At 48.8% G+C, this 16,506-nt stretch overlaps 1 gene segment (V, D, J or C); it reads left to right on the top strand.

Moving 5' to 3' along the window:
- Positions 1 to 12,869: 12,869 nt before the first annotated feature.
- On the top strand, positions 12,870 to 13,317 carry LOC102428572 (the record flags this gene model as incomplete). The annotated part of the segment is given in 2 exon segments: positions 12,870 to 12,915; positions 12,997 to 13,317. Coding segments are annotated over 2 exon segments (367 nt in total), but the record flags the coding sequence as incomplete, so codon positions are not given.
- Between the last annotated feature and the right edge of the window lie 3,189 nt (positions 13,318 to 16,506).

Genomic DNA, 16,506 nt, shown 5'->3' with positions numbered 1-16,506 from the left:
ATGCCTATGCATGACCTACGGACACAGATAGGAGGGTGGTGAAGGACGGGGGTGGGTCAGAAATGAGTTAGAGGGTTGATATGGGGGTAAAAAGGGGGACATCAGTAATACTCTCAACAGAAAAGATTTTTTGAATATATTTTATTGATTTTTTACAGAGAGGATGGGAGAGGGGTAGAGAGTAAGAGACATCAATGAGAGAGAAAAATGGATCAGCTGACTCCTGCACACTCCCCACTGGGGATGTGCCTGCAACCAAGGTACATGCCCTTGACCGAAATCGAACAAGGGACCCTTGAGTCCGCAGGCTGATGCTCTATCCACTGAGCCAAACTGGTCAAGGCAGAAGATTTTTTTTAAAAAGAAATTACAAAAGGAAGATCAAAATCACTGAAAATCAAGCAGAAGGAAGGAAAAATAAAGATGAGCTGAGATTAATGAAATCAAAACAGAAAAATGATAGAAAACAAACAATGATGCCAACAGCTGAATCTTTGAAAAGATCAATAAAACTAACCCAATGCTAACAAGACTGGCAAAGAGACAAATGACCAATATCAGAAATTAATTAGGAGAATAAACACATTCCCAAATGCATTCTTATGAGACCAGCATTCCTTGTGCAGTCAGTACAGAGAAAGAGTAAACTACAGACTGAAATCTCTTGTTAAGATATTTACTAAAATCCTAAACAGAAGTTTAGCCAATCCTACCAGTAATATAAGAAAAGCATACTCCATCATGACAAAGCAGGAATTATCCCAACAATTCAAAGCTGATTCAATATTTTTAAATCATCTGATTTAACCAAAAGCGTCAACTGTGTAAAGAAGAGAAGTCACATGGTCAGTAAAATTGATACAGAAAAGTTTGTACAAAGCACACCTTCATTCATGATAAAACCTTAGGGCACTTGGGATAAAGGGGCCCTTCCTCACTCTGATCATGGGACTCCTGGAGCTAATGTCACACTCAATTGTGGGAAGTTATATGATTCCCTCAGATGGGGACAAAGTCAAAAAGGCCCACTCTTACCACTTCTAATCAACATTGTCCTTGACGTGTTAACAAAAGCAATAAGACAGGAAAAATGTATAGAGACATTCAAATGTGAGCCCACACACAAGGTGTCCCTACTCACAAGTGACATGTTCATCTATGAAGAAAAATCAGAAGAATCTACTTCACAATCCGGGGGAATGTACAGAAATGGGTCTATTTGGAGACTTATCATAACTGCAGTGGTGCTGTCTGTGCGGGGCTGGCAAAGCAGCAGATAAGGGGAGGGAACAGAGTTCTTGTGGGAAACCATCCCCAGAAACACAGCTGTTCACAGAGGTGCAGCCTCAGGAGGAACTGGCAGCACCACTGGTCACCAGAGTTCACCCTGAATCCCCTGGTGCCTGGAGGGGCCACGCGTGTTTGCTCCTTGAGCTGATCCCAGGGAACATGAACCCTCCCACCTCTTTAGGACAGGAAGGAGGTTTACACTGGGAGCCAGGAGCCCCCTGAAGCCTGGCTGCCCCCTTCCTCCCACAGAAGCGGGGAGAGGGTGCCCCCTAGTGGTCACACTTCAGAGTGGGTCCCAAGGTCCCCAGAAAACACGCTGGGGTGTAAGCTGGGGAGGACTCAGTGAGCCTTTAAACTGACACTGAAACCTCCATGCGTGTTGCAGGGAGGGAGGGAGGGAGTCCCTGTCTCTTCCTGGCACCTGGGAAAACGGACTTTTTCCTCATTTAGGTCTGTGTTTCCCTCAGCCTCACGGGGCCTGACCAGCTGGCTCAGGTGGGTCCCCACAGCGAGGCCCAGCATCCGCCTGCAGGAGAGGGGGTCTGGGTGGTTCTTCGTCTTGAAGTCTCTGGAGAGAGGTTCCAGCCCAGCTCCCTGTGCTCCCCTGTGTCCTGGCACCTGGGGCTGCCCTTCTGGGGGCCTCTCCATCCTAGTTCCCCTCGTCCGGCAACACAGACAACCCCCAGGTCTGTGGGTCCACCCAGCAGAACCCTGGCTGCCTACATGAGGTGCGGGGCCTCCACAGTGTTAACTAGACATGGGGGTAGGGCCCTACCCATGTCGCTCAGTGGATAGAGCATCAGCCTGCGGACTCAAGGGTCTCCGATTTGATTCTTGCCATGGTCACTTAGCTCCATTGCACGCTCGATCTCTGCCTGCAAGAGGCAACTGCTCAATGTGTCTCTATCACTCTCCCCCTCTCCCCTCCCTTCCACTTTCTCTAAAAATAAGCGGGAAATATACTCAGGTGAGGATGAAGAAAACTAACTGCATAAAGGAATCCAATTTAAAAAAAAAGAAAGAAATAAAGAAAGAAAGAAGGATAGAAATGGTAAGAGGTCACCTAGGAGCCCGCCCCGTGTTGCTTATTGGTTGAGCTTTAACCTGTGAACCAAGAGGTCAGTGTTGGAACCCTGGTCAAGGCACTTGCCTGGGTTACTGCCAGGACCCCCAGTAGGGGGCGTGCAGGAGGCAACCAATCTATGATTCTCTTTCATCACTGATGTTTCTATCTCTCTTACCCCTCCTTTACTCTCTGAAATCAATCAAAATATATTTTAAAACAAAAATAAAACATGAAAAGGAAGAGAGAAGTAAGGCTTTGTGGTGTTTGACCTGCCCATGCCCCACCCCCACCCCAGCGTGATTGCACTTTTCAAGTGGTGGAGGCCTCCTTCCCAGCGGAACAGTGACCACAGTCTCAGATTCCTGTGTCTGTGGGTCCTCAACTGGGGCTGTGGGAGGGTGGACATAGCCAATCAATGATTCTCTCTCATCATTGCTGTTTCTATCTCTCTCTCAATCTCCCTTCTTCTCTGAAATAAATTTAAAAATTTTAAATAAATAAATAAATACATACTTTAAAATGTTGCAGTTTGATTCCCAGGATAGTCATATATGAGAGGCAACTGAACAATATTTCTCTCTCACACCTATGTTTCTCTCATTCCTTCTCTCGAACTCCTTTCCTTTCTCTCTAAAAATCAATGAATATATCCTTGGGGAGGATAAAGAAAATAATATCTATATCTATACCTTTATGTACATCTACAAATACATTTACATCTTTATCTCTATCTCTATCTCTACATCTGAATTGATATTTCCATATCTATATCTATGTCTATATCAATAACAATATCTATATTTATTTTATCCCTAAGGAGTCACTGATTGTGCCCACATCCTACTTCCTGACAACCTCCTGCAGCACAGCCCTTGGCGTGGAAGGAGAGGTCCCTGGGCACGGTGACCAGGACCCCAAGGAGGGCCTGGTTCTCTGAGGGCACAGTCAGCACCTCCTTCCAGGAGAAGCCCCACAGACCGGGACCTCCCTCACCTCTTGCCCTTTGTATGTGCAGACACCTCCCATATGCAAATGCTCCCACATCCACCAGACACACACACAGTTGGAATCCACTTAAATGCAGGGCCCCCTCACCCTGGAGAATACTTTCTGGGGGACGAGGACCTCACCTGCAAGACATGACTCCCATGTGGCTCTTCCTCTTCCTGCTGTCAGCTCCCAGATGTGAGTGTCTCAGGGCTTAGACGTGAGGAGATGGGGACCCTGCATCTGAGCCCAGGACTCACTGTGTTCTCTCTGTCCCAGGTGTCCTGTCCCAGGTGCAGCTGCAGGAGTCGGGCCCAGGACTGGTGAAGCCCTCGCAGACCCTCTCCCTCACCTGCTCTGTCTCTGGATTCTCCATCACAACCACTTATTCCAACTGGAATTGGATCCGCCAGGCTCCAGGGAAAGGGCTGGAGTGGATGGGGCACATAGATTATGATGGGAGCACTTACTACAGCCCCTCCCTCAAGAGCCGAACCTCCATCTCCAGAGACACGTCCAAGAACCAGTTCTCTCTGCAGCTGAGTTCTGTGACCGCCGAGGACACAGCCGTGTATTACTGTGCAAGAGACACAGTGAGGGGAAGTCAGTGTGAGCCCAGACACAAACCTCCCTGAGGGAGACAGCAGGGCTGGGTTGCAGAGGACTCTCAGGCCACCAGGGGGCGCACAGGACCAGCACTGGGACCAGACCAGGAGTAGGTGGAGAGTTGAGCAAAGATACTATTTCCTGCTCTGTCTTAAATTAGTTTTGCTCAGAGGCTCAGCCACAGAACTCACAGAAAGCACTTTCCTATGTCCAGTTTTAGGGATTGTATTTGTGAACAAAAAGGGGGCTCCGTCATAAATCTGACAAAACTCAGTGACTGACAGGACCCTCACAGGAGGCTCTGATCACACATCCTCCCTGGGCAGTCCTGGGTGTGGGCACGCCCAGGCTTATGACTTCTTTACTAAAAGGCTCATCTTTGCCTTAAGCACCCCGTCCATTGTTCCTGTGCATCTGGGTTAACACACCTTTGACATCAGCATGACCACCCTCAGGAGAGCACGTCTTGGCATCTGTGTGCCCACTTTGGAGACTTACCTATGAGGCCCTTCGCCCATTTTTCATTTGTGTTGTTGTCTTCCTTTTGTTAAGTTGTATGAGTTCCTATACATTTTGGAATTAACCCGTTAGCAGATGGACCCCTGCTGTTGCAAATGGTCAGAGTTCTTTCTTTTTCATGGCAGCATAGTATTCATGGTGTAGATGTACCACAGTTTTTTTATCCAATGGTCTGCTGACTGGAACTTAGGCTGTTTCCAAAGCTTATCTGTTGTAAATTGCACTGCTATGAGCATAGGGGTGCATGCATTCTCTCTGATGAGTGTCTTGGGTTTCTTAGGATATATTCCTAGAAGTGGCATTACTGGGTCAAATAAAAATTCCATTTTTAATTTTTTGAGGAAACCCATATTGTTTTCCATAATGGCTGGACCAGTCTGCATTGCTAATGGACCAAATAAACTGATAAACAAAAATAAACCCAAGACACAGAAGCATGAACAGACCATGGAACCTCAGAGGGAAGGGTGGGGAGTGTAGGTGGGAAGAGATCAACCTAAGAACTTGTCTGCATATATGCCTAACCGTGGACACAGACAATGGGGTGGTGAGGGCCTGGGGAGGAAATGGGAGTGAGAGGGAAGAGGATAATGGGGAGAAGGGGGACCTATGCAATACTTTCAACAATAAAGATTAGAAAAGAGAGAGAGAGGAGAGAGAGAGAGAGAACCTCCTGTTCACTATCCCGGCATCCAGTCCCCACCTTGCTCTCTCCCACCTCCATGTCATCCCTCACTTTCCCTCCTTAACTTCAAATGCACAAACACAGCTGCAAACGATTATTCTCCAGAGCATTTGAGGTCTTGTTCCCTGACAGTTCTCCTCTGTTTGGCTCCAATAAAATCTTATAAACATTCCCTACATGTTTAGACATTTCTTACATCAACATGTTGTACCACATACATTCATACACGTTTCTTCCCCGTGAGGAGAAGAAAGCGCACACAATTATTATAAACCTGTCACTTCGAGAGGATGAGGTCTAAAGCGTTTCCTGTGTTGGAGATAAAACACATTTGTGGATGTTGTCATGGACATTAGGTTCCCTTCCTTAGGAACGAGGCTTCCCCAGCTGTGCCCGTCGCCCCTGTGACACTTTGGCAGGTTGCCCTTGGTTGTTGAATCGGCATAAAATCCACAACATAAAGTGAACCACATTGAGGTAGTTGACATAAGAACATCCAAACCTGTGGAGAATTTTTTTGAGAGTTTATTAGAGCCGCTCTCTCCCTCCAGGGAGCCCACCTGTGCCATTCCCTTCCCTCTTTTTCCCCCACAGGCACATTTCTCCTAAACTCCAATGGACCTCACGGGACTTGCAGCCAGGGGGGCAGTGGGTCCAGGGCTAACTCCTTGAACCTGTCTCCCAGGCCCTTTTTCTCTGATGTCCTGGTGAGCCAGGCCATCCAGCATCCGCTCTCCTGCTCCTTCGATGCCCTTCCCCTTCCACGGTCCTAGGCATGTTTGCTATCCCCAACACACGCTTGTGAGCTTGTCTACACGTTGTCTCTTGATTGAAATCTTTCCCTCAAGAAGACAAGAATCGAGATCTCACCAACTCGCTTATAACACTATTTCAATGTGTCATTTCCTTTATTAATATCATTCAATGGTTATGGACTCTCTGTAGCCCTTGGGGAAAATTCAATAGAAACATTCAAATAAAGTTGAGGAAATTTTCTAGAAAGTAAAGCAGTAAGACAAAGAGATGAAAAGGGGTCAAAGGGTGTAAAGAAAGACAGAAAAAAATAGAGTTTATTTGAGCCAAACTTGATCACCAGAACAGCAAGCCCAGCTTTTTCTGTCCCCCGGATCCGGTGTCAGCAAGTCCAAGAATGAAATCAGGGACCAGAAGATTTAAGCAAAAGGGTGGAGCATTTATTACAAGCAGATTCAGGCTCCCCGCAGGGGGAGGGGCCCACTAATGGGCTTCCCCTGAAGCCTGTGGTCTAGGGTCACTGAGCAGAAGGGGCTGAAGCAAAATGGTGGCGTAGGCAGCTCCAAACTCTTGTTCCTCCACAAAAACATCAAAAAACAAACCAAAACTATCAGAACTGGCATCTGTCGGTCTCTCAAAAATAGTCAGAGACCTGCAGCAACTGAGCGAACCCCGAGTCAAGTACATGCTACTCAGAGAGGGAAGGAGCCCCGGGTGTGGTTCAGGGGCTGTGGAAAGGGGTTGAGCATCGGCCCAGGAACCATGAGGTCAAAGGAGGGGTTACTGGGTTGTGGGCTCGATTCCCAGGACAGTACATGCAGGAGGCAGCCCATTTATGGTTGTCTCTCTTGAGGTTTCCACCTCTCTACCACTGTCCCCACCGCTCTCTCTAAAATCAATTTACAAAAACAAATTTTAAAAAAGGAAGAGAGAAGTAAGGCTTGGTGGTGTTTGACCTGCCCAAGCCCCTCCCCTCCCAGGCGTGATTGCACTTTTCTTTTCTGTTTTATAAATGCAGCAATAGGCCTGTTTGTACGCCCACCAGTAAAGGACAGCCGTCTCCTGTCAAATGGAGAAGATCAGGACCTTACCCAGCTGATTGGGGACCCGCTGCCATGGGGAGACTCGCCTGGTTGCCTTCACGTGCTGGGTCTGTTCACCTGCCACGTCAGCAGGCGTTTCCAATGGGTCTCCTGCTCCTGGGCCTGCTTTTCTGATTCCTCATGATGCACCAGCTGCCGTTCCAGGTAGTTCATCCTGGCACTTTCCCACGAAGCATAAGGTGTCATATTCCCTGTGGCCAGAGGCTGTGGTCCTCAGGTCCGGCAGGAGCTTGGTAACTGGCTCTCTAACTCCAGGGCCGACTCTGGAGCCTGTGTGTGGCTCCCCAGTTGTCTCTCTCAGGTCTCTTCACCCCGGAAGGCAGACTTACTCCTACATCCCCTTATGAATTGCTTTCCATGTTCCCCCCTCTCCTCAGCTTGGTTTTCAAAGAATGCAGCAAAACGCAGTCCTCCTGGCCTTCAATGGGGTCACAGGCCACAGATAAGCAGCCTCACTGACGGCAGCTCACAGATGCCACATGATGAACAGCAACCCCACACTCTTCAGAGAGCGGGTGCTGGCTATTGTCTCTGCTTTAGAGAAAACCAGGCAGAAACAGTGCTGGTCCCAGACTGCACTTTCCAAGGGGTGGTGGCCACCTGCCCAGAGGAACAAGTGACCACAGTCCCAGATTCCTGTGTCCCTCTGTCCTCACTGCCTGGGGCTGTGGGAGGATGGACACAGGTGGCTGCTCTCCTCCAAGAAGGGAGGTGCTCACCTGCCCACAAGGACGACATGGTGGCTCAACTCTCTACTCAGGGTTTTGTTCCAAGAGCCAACATATTCCTTTTTTTAATCATTTTTTGTAATTATTTAATTTTTATTTGTATTATTTGTTTGATTTTTATAATTTTGTTTGTTAATCCTCCCCCGAGGATATTTTTTCATTGGTTTTTAAGGAGAGTGAAAGAGAGATGGAGAGACAGAGAGAAAACATCGATGTGAGAGAAACACATGGATTGATTGCCTCCTGCACCAGCCCCGACCAGAGCAGGAGCCTGTAAAGAAGGTAAGTGCCCTTGACCAGCATCCACCCTGGGACCCTTCAGTCCAGAGGCCCACGCTCTATCCACTGAGCCAAAACAGCCAGGACTCATTTTTTAAATGATGGAAGTTCCCCCAATTTGAGGGGCTGGAAACAGGGCTTTTGCACAGGAACAGTAGGGAACTTGAGTGAAATGTGTGCTTTAGGGAGGCAACTGTGTGCTTGTGAGAGTGGCAGCAGGTTTGAGACAGAGGCTGAAGCCACAGCGTCCAGCCAAGTGTCTCCTGCCTCCTCACCTGTAGAGGTTAGAGTTTTGTGGAGGATCTGATTGAGGAAAATGACAATGAGAATCTTTCAGATTCAAAATAAAAGCATCATTCAATGCAAATTCTTATTCCCAAACCTCAGAAAGGCCACATGGCCCACTGCGGGTGAAGAAGAGCGAGAGGAAGCCCCATCCATGCACCTCCGAGTCAGCACCCCTGACTCCTCATCAAAACCTCAAGGAAGGAGGACTCTCAATCCTGGAAGCTGCCCCCAAAGGAATGGGGTCAGAGTGACGGGTCTCAGGAAAGGAGGGAGGGAGGAGTTCAGGAAGGAACCCTTGTGGCCAGCGTCCTTGAGTCCTTTCCCATCTGGGGTCGCCCCTAGGATGACAAGGTCAGGCATGCAGCCCAGGGTCCCAGCTGCACCTTATATGCAGACTCCATGCAAATGGGGCTCTCCTCCTGCTCATAAAAGGGGGCCCTTGCCGGCATGTGGGGGAGACACCCAGAACCCAAGCGCCTGAGACAGGACCCCAGCGGCTCCACCATGGACTTGGTGCCAAGCTGCGTTTTCCTCCTGATCATTTCTCAAGGTCGTTCTCAGGAGTGGGGAGCGCTGAGACCTGTGCCTGTGCCTGTTGGTGCTTCCATGTGATTCTCAGTCCACCTTGTGTCTCTGTGTTTGCAGGTGTCCAGTGTGAGGAGCAGCTGGTGGAGTCTGGGGGAGGCCTGGTGCAGCCTGGGGGGTCTCTGAGACTCTCCTGTGCAGCCTCTGGATTCACCTTCAGTAGCTACGGGATGAGCTGGGTCCGCCAGGCTCCAGGGAAGGGCCTGGAGTGGGTCGCACTCATTAGTAGTGGTAGTGGTGGTAGCACATACTATGCCGACTCTGTGAAGGGCCGCTTCACCATCTCCAGAGACAACACCAAGAACTCGCTCTATCTGCAAATGAGCAGCCTGAGAGCGGAGGACACGGCCGTGTATTACTGTGCAAGAGACACAGTGAGGGGAAGTCAGTGTGAGCCCAGACACAAACCTCCCTGAGGAGACAGCAGGGCTGGGCTGCAGGAAGCGTCCAGGACACCAAGGGGCACTCACGACCAGCAAACCTAGCGTCCCATTTCAGAGGCTGTCCCTGGAGGGATGTGTAGGCTCCCTATTGGGGTCAATGCTTTCTTCCTGAACACATGGACCATCCCAGCAGCAGGTGCAGTTGGAGGTCTGGGCTGGTTCCTGTGTGGTTTCCTCTTCATTTCACATTTTCCCTCAGGGAACCTCCGGATCCTGATTCTTCGCTGACGTCTGAGTCTCTGAGTGAGAAATTCTCTTGTAAAGAGAGAGAACTTTCTCCTGTGAACAAAAGGCAGAGAGTCTCTTTCATACACACTTGTGCCATAATGTGTTTTATCATCAAATCTTCTGACCTGAATCTAACAAGAGGCTCTAATGACTCAACAGTGCAGCTCCCCTGAATGCTGGACCATGGGCTCCACATGTGTGTGAACCCAAAGCTGCAGAAGAAGGACCCACATGGTGACAAACCTGGTCTTCTCCTCATGCTCACAGCACCCAGAGGAGTGGACACCATGCAGAAGCAGAGGCACAGCAGCTGGTACAGATGTTCATGACACACCCTCACCAAGGGAACGTGGGATGGTTATTATGCTCCTGATTGAAACTCTTGAGAAGCACAGGAAAGATCACTCAGCAAGTCAGACCTGCTTCATGGAGACTGGAAAGGAGAGGGCGCAGGGCTTTTATTTTGGCGAGGTGGTGGGGGAGGGGGAGGAATTCTGCTTCCAGGGTTTCAATCTCCCAATAACTTCTAACGAGAAAAGTATGATTTCTTATCGAATTTCCGGTGTGTGTGGTAGGTGAAGAAGAGGCAGCAATGAGCCCTCAGTAGTTAGAAGTCCAACAAAAAAGAAAATATAGTTGCATTTTATCTAACAACTATAGAAATTGAACAAAAATTAAGAAAAAGGTCCTTAGGTCTGTACAAAAACCACAGGTAAATAAAGTGAGAAGAATAAGCATAAGTAAGAAAATGATGGTGATGATGACATTGATAATGATGATGGCAGCGGTGGTGGTGGTGATGACGGTGAGGGGGCTGATAAAATTGGAAAGGAATCTTGGTCCAATGTCGTGGTGGGAATGGGTCCTTTCCCACCAATCTGTCATTGGCTTTTTCCAAGGCCTGTGTCAACTTACAGTTGTGCCATTGGGGTCTCAATCCGTAATGGCATCTGAAGAGGAGGCACCTGCTTTGTTTACTTATAAGAAGTCACTGTGTGTGGACAACCACCATGTCCATAGAAAACGAGAAGGATGATTATAAGTAAGCAAATTGTGGTGATGATGATGAAGATGATGGTGGTGATTACAATGAAGATGATGGACTGAGACAGGAGCCCTGGTCTAATGGAATGAAGGCTCCTCATACAGACACACCGTCACCTTGGCTCCTCCAGTGAGGAATGTCCACTCTTCCCAGTGAGTGTTGAGAGATTTCATAAATGGGACCCCGATGAATTATGCAACTTGGGGGATTCCTGGTGAGACCATGTGGATAATCAACCCAAAGGTGTCCAAGTGGGAATACCTTGGACCTGGGAAGGTGTCACCTTCTAGAACAGAGACACTGTGAGAATGTGCATATAGGAAACAGGGTCCACTTCCCACAAGTTTGCAGTGACAGATTCCTTATTTCCATTAATCCCTGCCTGCATGATCTTTTTCATTTCTACTTCAATCAACTCCTGCTCATCATTATCCAGGTATTTCCTAGGATGTCACGAGCTGACTCTCTCATGCCCTGTACTTCCTTCTGGGCCTTCACTGGAGGAGGCTTTAAACCCACATGTCCAGTAACTCTCTGTCCATGAGCATCAGGCACATTTCTGTCATGTGACTCAAATCAAGTCCTGCCTCCTCCCCTCCCCCAGGTCCACAGTCACGTCCACATTTATGGGTAGTTTCCCAGCAGCGGTCCCCCCTCTGGTACCAGAACCTGCTCCAGTCCCTGTGGCTGCTGTAGCCAATCCACATGGACAGTGGATGCTCACAATTTTCTAGGGAAATTCTTTGTAAAATCACCCAAAACAGGTGCCAATAAAAAAATACTGATGTATTGAACTTTAATAAAAGTAAAACATTTGTTCCACCAAGAATTTCATCAAGGATATTCAATGACAAGCTTAGCAAGAGACTATCTTTCTGAATCATGTGCCTCATGGGAGAATGTTTGTATTATACATTAAGGATGTTGTATATTATGGTGGAGAGCCCACCACCACCTCACCACAGTGACCACCCGGGGGAAGGGTAGAAGGAGGCTGGCAAGGAGGTATTCCTCTCAGGGTTGAAGTTCCTTTTCCTGTGAGAAATTCTGTGATAGAATTCTCCTCACTCACCTCCCTCTGAACCCCAACATCACTGATAACACTAAACTGAGAAAACAGTTCAATCTCCCTCCATGACCATTTCAACATATGAATGATTCTTTGTTGTGCACATACATGATCACTGATTTATTTTGTGTCTTCCCTCCACTTAGACCCATGACCATTTCTGAACTAACGACTTGGTGTCTGTGCAATAGGCCATGAACTTGCATAAAGGAAGAGTGTGCACAGGAAGCTCACACCTGTCAGAATAGCTACCATCAACAAATCAACAAATGACAAGTGCTGGCCAGGATGTGGACAAAAGGGAACCCTCCTGCACTGCTGATGAGAATACAGGCTTATGCAGCCATTATGACATGCAGTATGGAGTTTCTTCAAAAAATTAAAGACGGAACTGCCAACTAAGCCAGTGATTCCACTTTGGGGAATATATGCGAAGGGGCTCCAAACACCAATCAGAAACAATGTGTGCACCCCTACTTCATAGCAGCACATCTGTAATAGCGAAGATCTAGAAACAGCCCAAATGTCCATCAGTAGATGAGTGGATAAAAAAGCTGGGATACATCCATCCACAGAATACTATGCAGCAGAAAAAGAGAAGGATCTCTTCCCTTTTGGGACAGCATGGAGGGACCCGGACAGTATCATGTAAGTGAAATAAGCCAGTCAGAGAAAGACAAGCATCACATGACCTCACTCATATGTGGAACCTAATTAACAAAATAAGCAGATGAAGAGAATGGATCCAGAGACCTAGAAGCATGGACCTGACTGGGGAATCTCAGAGGGAAGTCGTGGTCGGGTGGGTGGGTGGGAAGAGGTCAACCAACAAACTCGTATGCATATGTGCATCATCCAGGGACACAGACAATAGGATGGTAAAAACCAGGGCACCCAGGGTTGGCTAGAAGGTGTCAATGGGGGATAAAGGGACATCTGTAATACCTTCAACAATAAAAGTATAATTTAAAGAAAAAACTATTGGGATTGGACTTTCAGACTCCCACTGAATATGGTCCCTGTGTCATGTATCTTTTCTCAGGTGGGGTCAATCCTCTGCTATGAAATACTCTGCCTCATGAATATGCAAAAGAGAGGAGGTAGACCAGGTTAAATATGGGTAAGTCTGTGCCCTGAGGGCATCACCCACAGACACACCCTCCCCTACAGAAGTGCTCACAGCACAGCCCTCAGCATGGACTGGAGCTTGAGAACCCTCCTCCTGGTGGCCATGGCGACAGGTAAGGGGCTCCTGTCCTGGGTTAAGGAGGATCCAGGGAGAGTCAAGGGGGATTCTACTCACTCCTGTCTCCTCCCCACAGGTGTCCACTCCCAGGTGCAGCTGGTGCAGTCTGGGGCTGAGGTGAGGAAGCCTGGGGCCTCCGTGAAGGTCTCCTGCAAGGCTTCTGGATACACCTTCACCAGCTACTGGATGCACTGGGTGCGACAGGCCCCAGGACAGGGGCTTGAGTGGATGGGATGGGTTGACCCTGGTAATGGAAACACAAACTACGCACAGAAGTTCCAAGGCAGAGTCTCCATGACCAGAGACACTTCCAAGAGCACAGCCTACATGGAGGTCAGCAGCCTGAGAGCCGAGGACACGGCCATGTATTATTGTGCCAGACACACAGTGAGGGGAAGTCAGTGTGAGCCCAGACACTAACCTCCCTGAGGAGACAGCATGGCTGAGTTGCAGGGAGGGTTCATGACCAGCAGAGGGCGCACAGGACCAGCACAGGGCACTGAGCTAGAGCAGGTGCAGAGTTAAAGAAAGATACCATTTCCTGCTCAGTCTTAAATTAGTTTTGTTCCAAGGCTCAGCCACAGAGCTCACAGAAAGCGCTTCCCTAGGTCTAGTTTTAGGGATTGTATTTGTGAGCAAAAAGGGGGCTCTGCCGTAAATCTGACAAAACTCAGTGACTGACAGGACCCTCACAGGAGGCTCTGATCACACATCCTACCTGGGCAGTCCTGGGGGTGGGCACGCCCAGGCCTATGACTTCTTTACTAAAAGGCTCATCTTTGCCTTAAGCACCCCGTCCATTGTTCCTGTGCATCTGGGTTAACACACCTTTGACATCAGCATGACCACCCTCAGGAGAGCACCTCCTGTTCACTATCCTGGCATCCAGTCTCCGCCTTGCTCTCTCCCACCTCCATGTCACTCCTCACCTTCCCTCCTTAACTTCAAATGCACAAATAGAGCTACAAACAGTTATTCTCCTGAGCATTGGAGGTCTTGCTCCCCAACAGTTCTCATCTGTTTGGCTCCAATAAAATCTTATAAAACATTCTCTACATCTTTGCACATGTCTTACATCAACATGTTGTCCTTTCTTCATTGACAACATACATTCATACACGTTTCTTCCCCGTGTGGAGAGGGAAGTGCACACAAGTATTAAAAACCTACTACCTGGACGGGATGAGTTCAAATGAGTTCACGGGTGTTGGAGATAAGACAAGTTTGCTGTTGGTTGTCATGGACATAAGTGCCCTGTCTTTTTCCAGCCCAGCAGGCATGACTGGGAGGTTGAGCATCAACCTATGAACCAGGAGGTCATGGTTTGATTCCTTGGTCAGGGTACATGCCTGGGTTGTAGTCTCCATCCCCAGAAAAGGGAAGGCAGGACGCAACCAATCCATGATTCTCATCATTGATGATCCCATCACTCTACTTGCCTCCTCTGTGGAGTCAAGGAAAGAGTATAAAAAAGGGGAAGGAAGGAAAGGAGGCTTCCCCAGCTGTGCCGTCAGCCCTGTGACACTCTGGCAGGTTCCCCTGATAGTTGAATCAGCATAAAATCCACAACATAAATGAACCACTTTAAAGTGTTGACATGAGAACCTCTAAGCCTGTGGAGAATATTTTTCAGAGTTGATTTACCCAATCTTGGTAACCGGAACAGCGAGCCCACCTTTTTCTGTTCCTGGGATTGAGGGTCACCAAAAGCATGGAGCGTTTATTACAAGCAGATTCAGGCTCCCAGCACGGGGAGGGGCTCACTAATGGGCTGCCCCTGAAGCCTGTGGTCTCGGGTGAACATGTGCCACCAGCCTGCTCTGTGTCTACCCGTGTGCCCACCTGATTGGCCCCTCATTGTTCTTGTCCAGCAAGGGACCTGCACATCCCTGTTCCCTTGTGTGCGTTCACCTTACTGTCGCAGGCCCTCCCTCCTGTCCCAGGCCTCCTGCTCTGAGTCCAGAAACATTCTGTTATGTCTGCCTGGTTGGTCCCTGTGGTTGGGCTGCTCAGACTGCCCTACCAGCCCCGCCTACCTTCCACCTGCCTTTGTTCCCCTTGGACCCTGCCCTGTCTGTCTGCCCATCAATCTCACTCCACTCAAAGCCATGCCTTCTGGGCATGTGTCTGGGGTGCTCCAGGAACAGGAAGCTCAACTTCCTAAACACAGGCTCTCCTTACAAACACCAGAGTCACTGCTCAGCCTGGGCTCCTCCTCCCGCCTCTGCTGGCCTGGGATGGGTGCTGGCCCCTCTGTTTTCTCTGTTGTTGGTAGATTTCCAGGGGGGTTGCTCTTCTCCCTTCTCATTCTCTCTTTGTCCAAAAGGAATCACTGAGCAGAAGGGGCAGAAGCAAAAGGTGGAGTAGGCAGCTCCAAACTCCTGTTCCTCCACAAAAACATCAAAAAACAAACCAAAACTATCAGAACTGGCATCTGTCAGACTCTCAAAAACAGTCAGAGACCTGCAGCTACTGAGCAAACCCCAAGTCAAGTACATGCTACTCAGAAAGTGTAGGATCCCGGGGGTTTGGCTCAGAGGTCCAGCATCCACCCAGGAACCACAATGTCACAGGATGATTTCTGCTCAAGGCACATGCCTGGGTTGCGGGCAGGGTTCATGGGACACAAAAGCAGGTGGAGGGTAGGCAGGGCTGACCTGGCAGTCTGAGCAGCCTAACCACAGAAACCAACCAGGCAGACATAACAGAATGTTTTTAGACTAAGAGCGGGAGGCAACCCATTCACGTTTGTCTCTCTCGATGTTTCTACCTCTCCATCACTCTCCCCTCCTCTCTCTCTAAAATCAATTTTAAAAACCACATTTTAAAAAAGGAAGAGAGCCCTAACCGGTTTGGCTGAGTGGATAGAGAGTCAGCCTGTGGACTCAAGGGTCCCAGGTTCAATTCTGGTCAAGGGCATGTACCTTGGTTGCGAGCACATACCCAATAGAGAGTGTGCAGGAGGCAGCTGATCAATGTTTCTAACTCTCTATCCCTCTCCCTTCCTCTCTGTAAAAATTCAAACAAATATAAAAAAATAAAAATAAAAATAAATAAAAAGGAAGAGAGAAGTAAGGCTTCGTGGTGTTTGACCTGCCCATGCCCACACCCTCCGCAGAGTGACTGCACTTTCCAAGTGGTGGTGGTCGCCTTCCCAGAGGAACAAGGGACCACAGTCCCAGATTCCTGTGTCCATCTGTCCTCACCTGGGGCTGTGGGAGGATGGACAAAAGTGGCCGCTCTCCTCTGAGAAGGGAGGTGCTCACCTGCACCCTAGGATGACTGGGTGCCTTAACTCTCTACCCAGGATTTTGCTTCCAAGAGCCAACATATTCCTTTTTTATCTTTTTTCATCCTCACCCAAGAATATTTTTCCATTGCTTTTCAGAGAGACAATGGAAGGGAGGGAGAGGAAGAGAGAACCATTGATGTGAGAGAAACACATCAATTGAGTTCCTCCTGCACAAGCTCTGACTAGGGAGAGGGCCAGGGAGGAGCCTACAACCCAGGTACACGCCCTTAACCAGAATCTAACCTGAGGCCCTTTGGTTCCCAGGGGTATGCTCTATCGATTGAGCAAAACCGG

The sequence above is a fragment of the Myotis lucifugus genome, unplaced genomic scaffold (genome assembly GCF_000147115.1).
Source record: "Myotis lucifugus unplaced genomic scaffold, Myoluc2.0 scaffold_965, whole genome shotgun sequence".
Classification (NCBI taxonomy): Eukaryota; Metazoa; Chordata; class Mammalia; order Chiroptera; family Vespertilionidae; genus Myotis; species Myotis lucifugus.
Note: the sequence above shows the minus strand (reverse complement) of the source record. Positions and strands in the feature narration are given on the sequence as shown.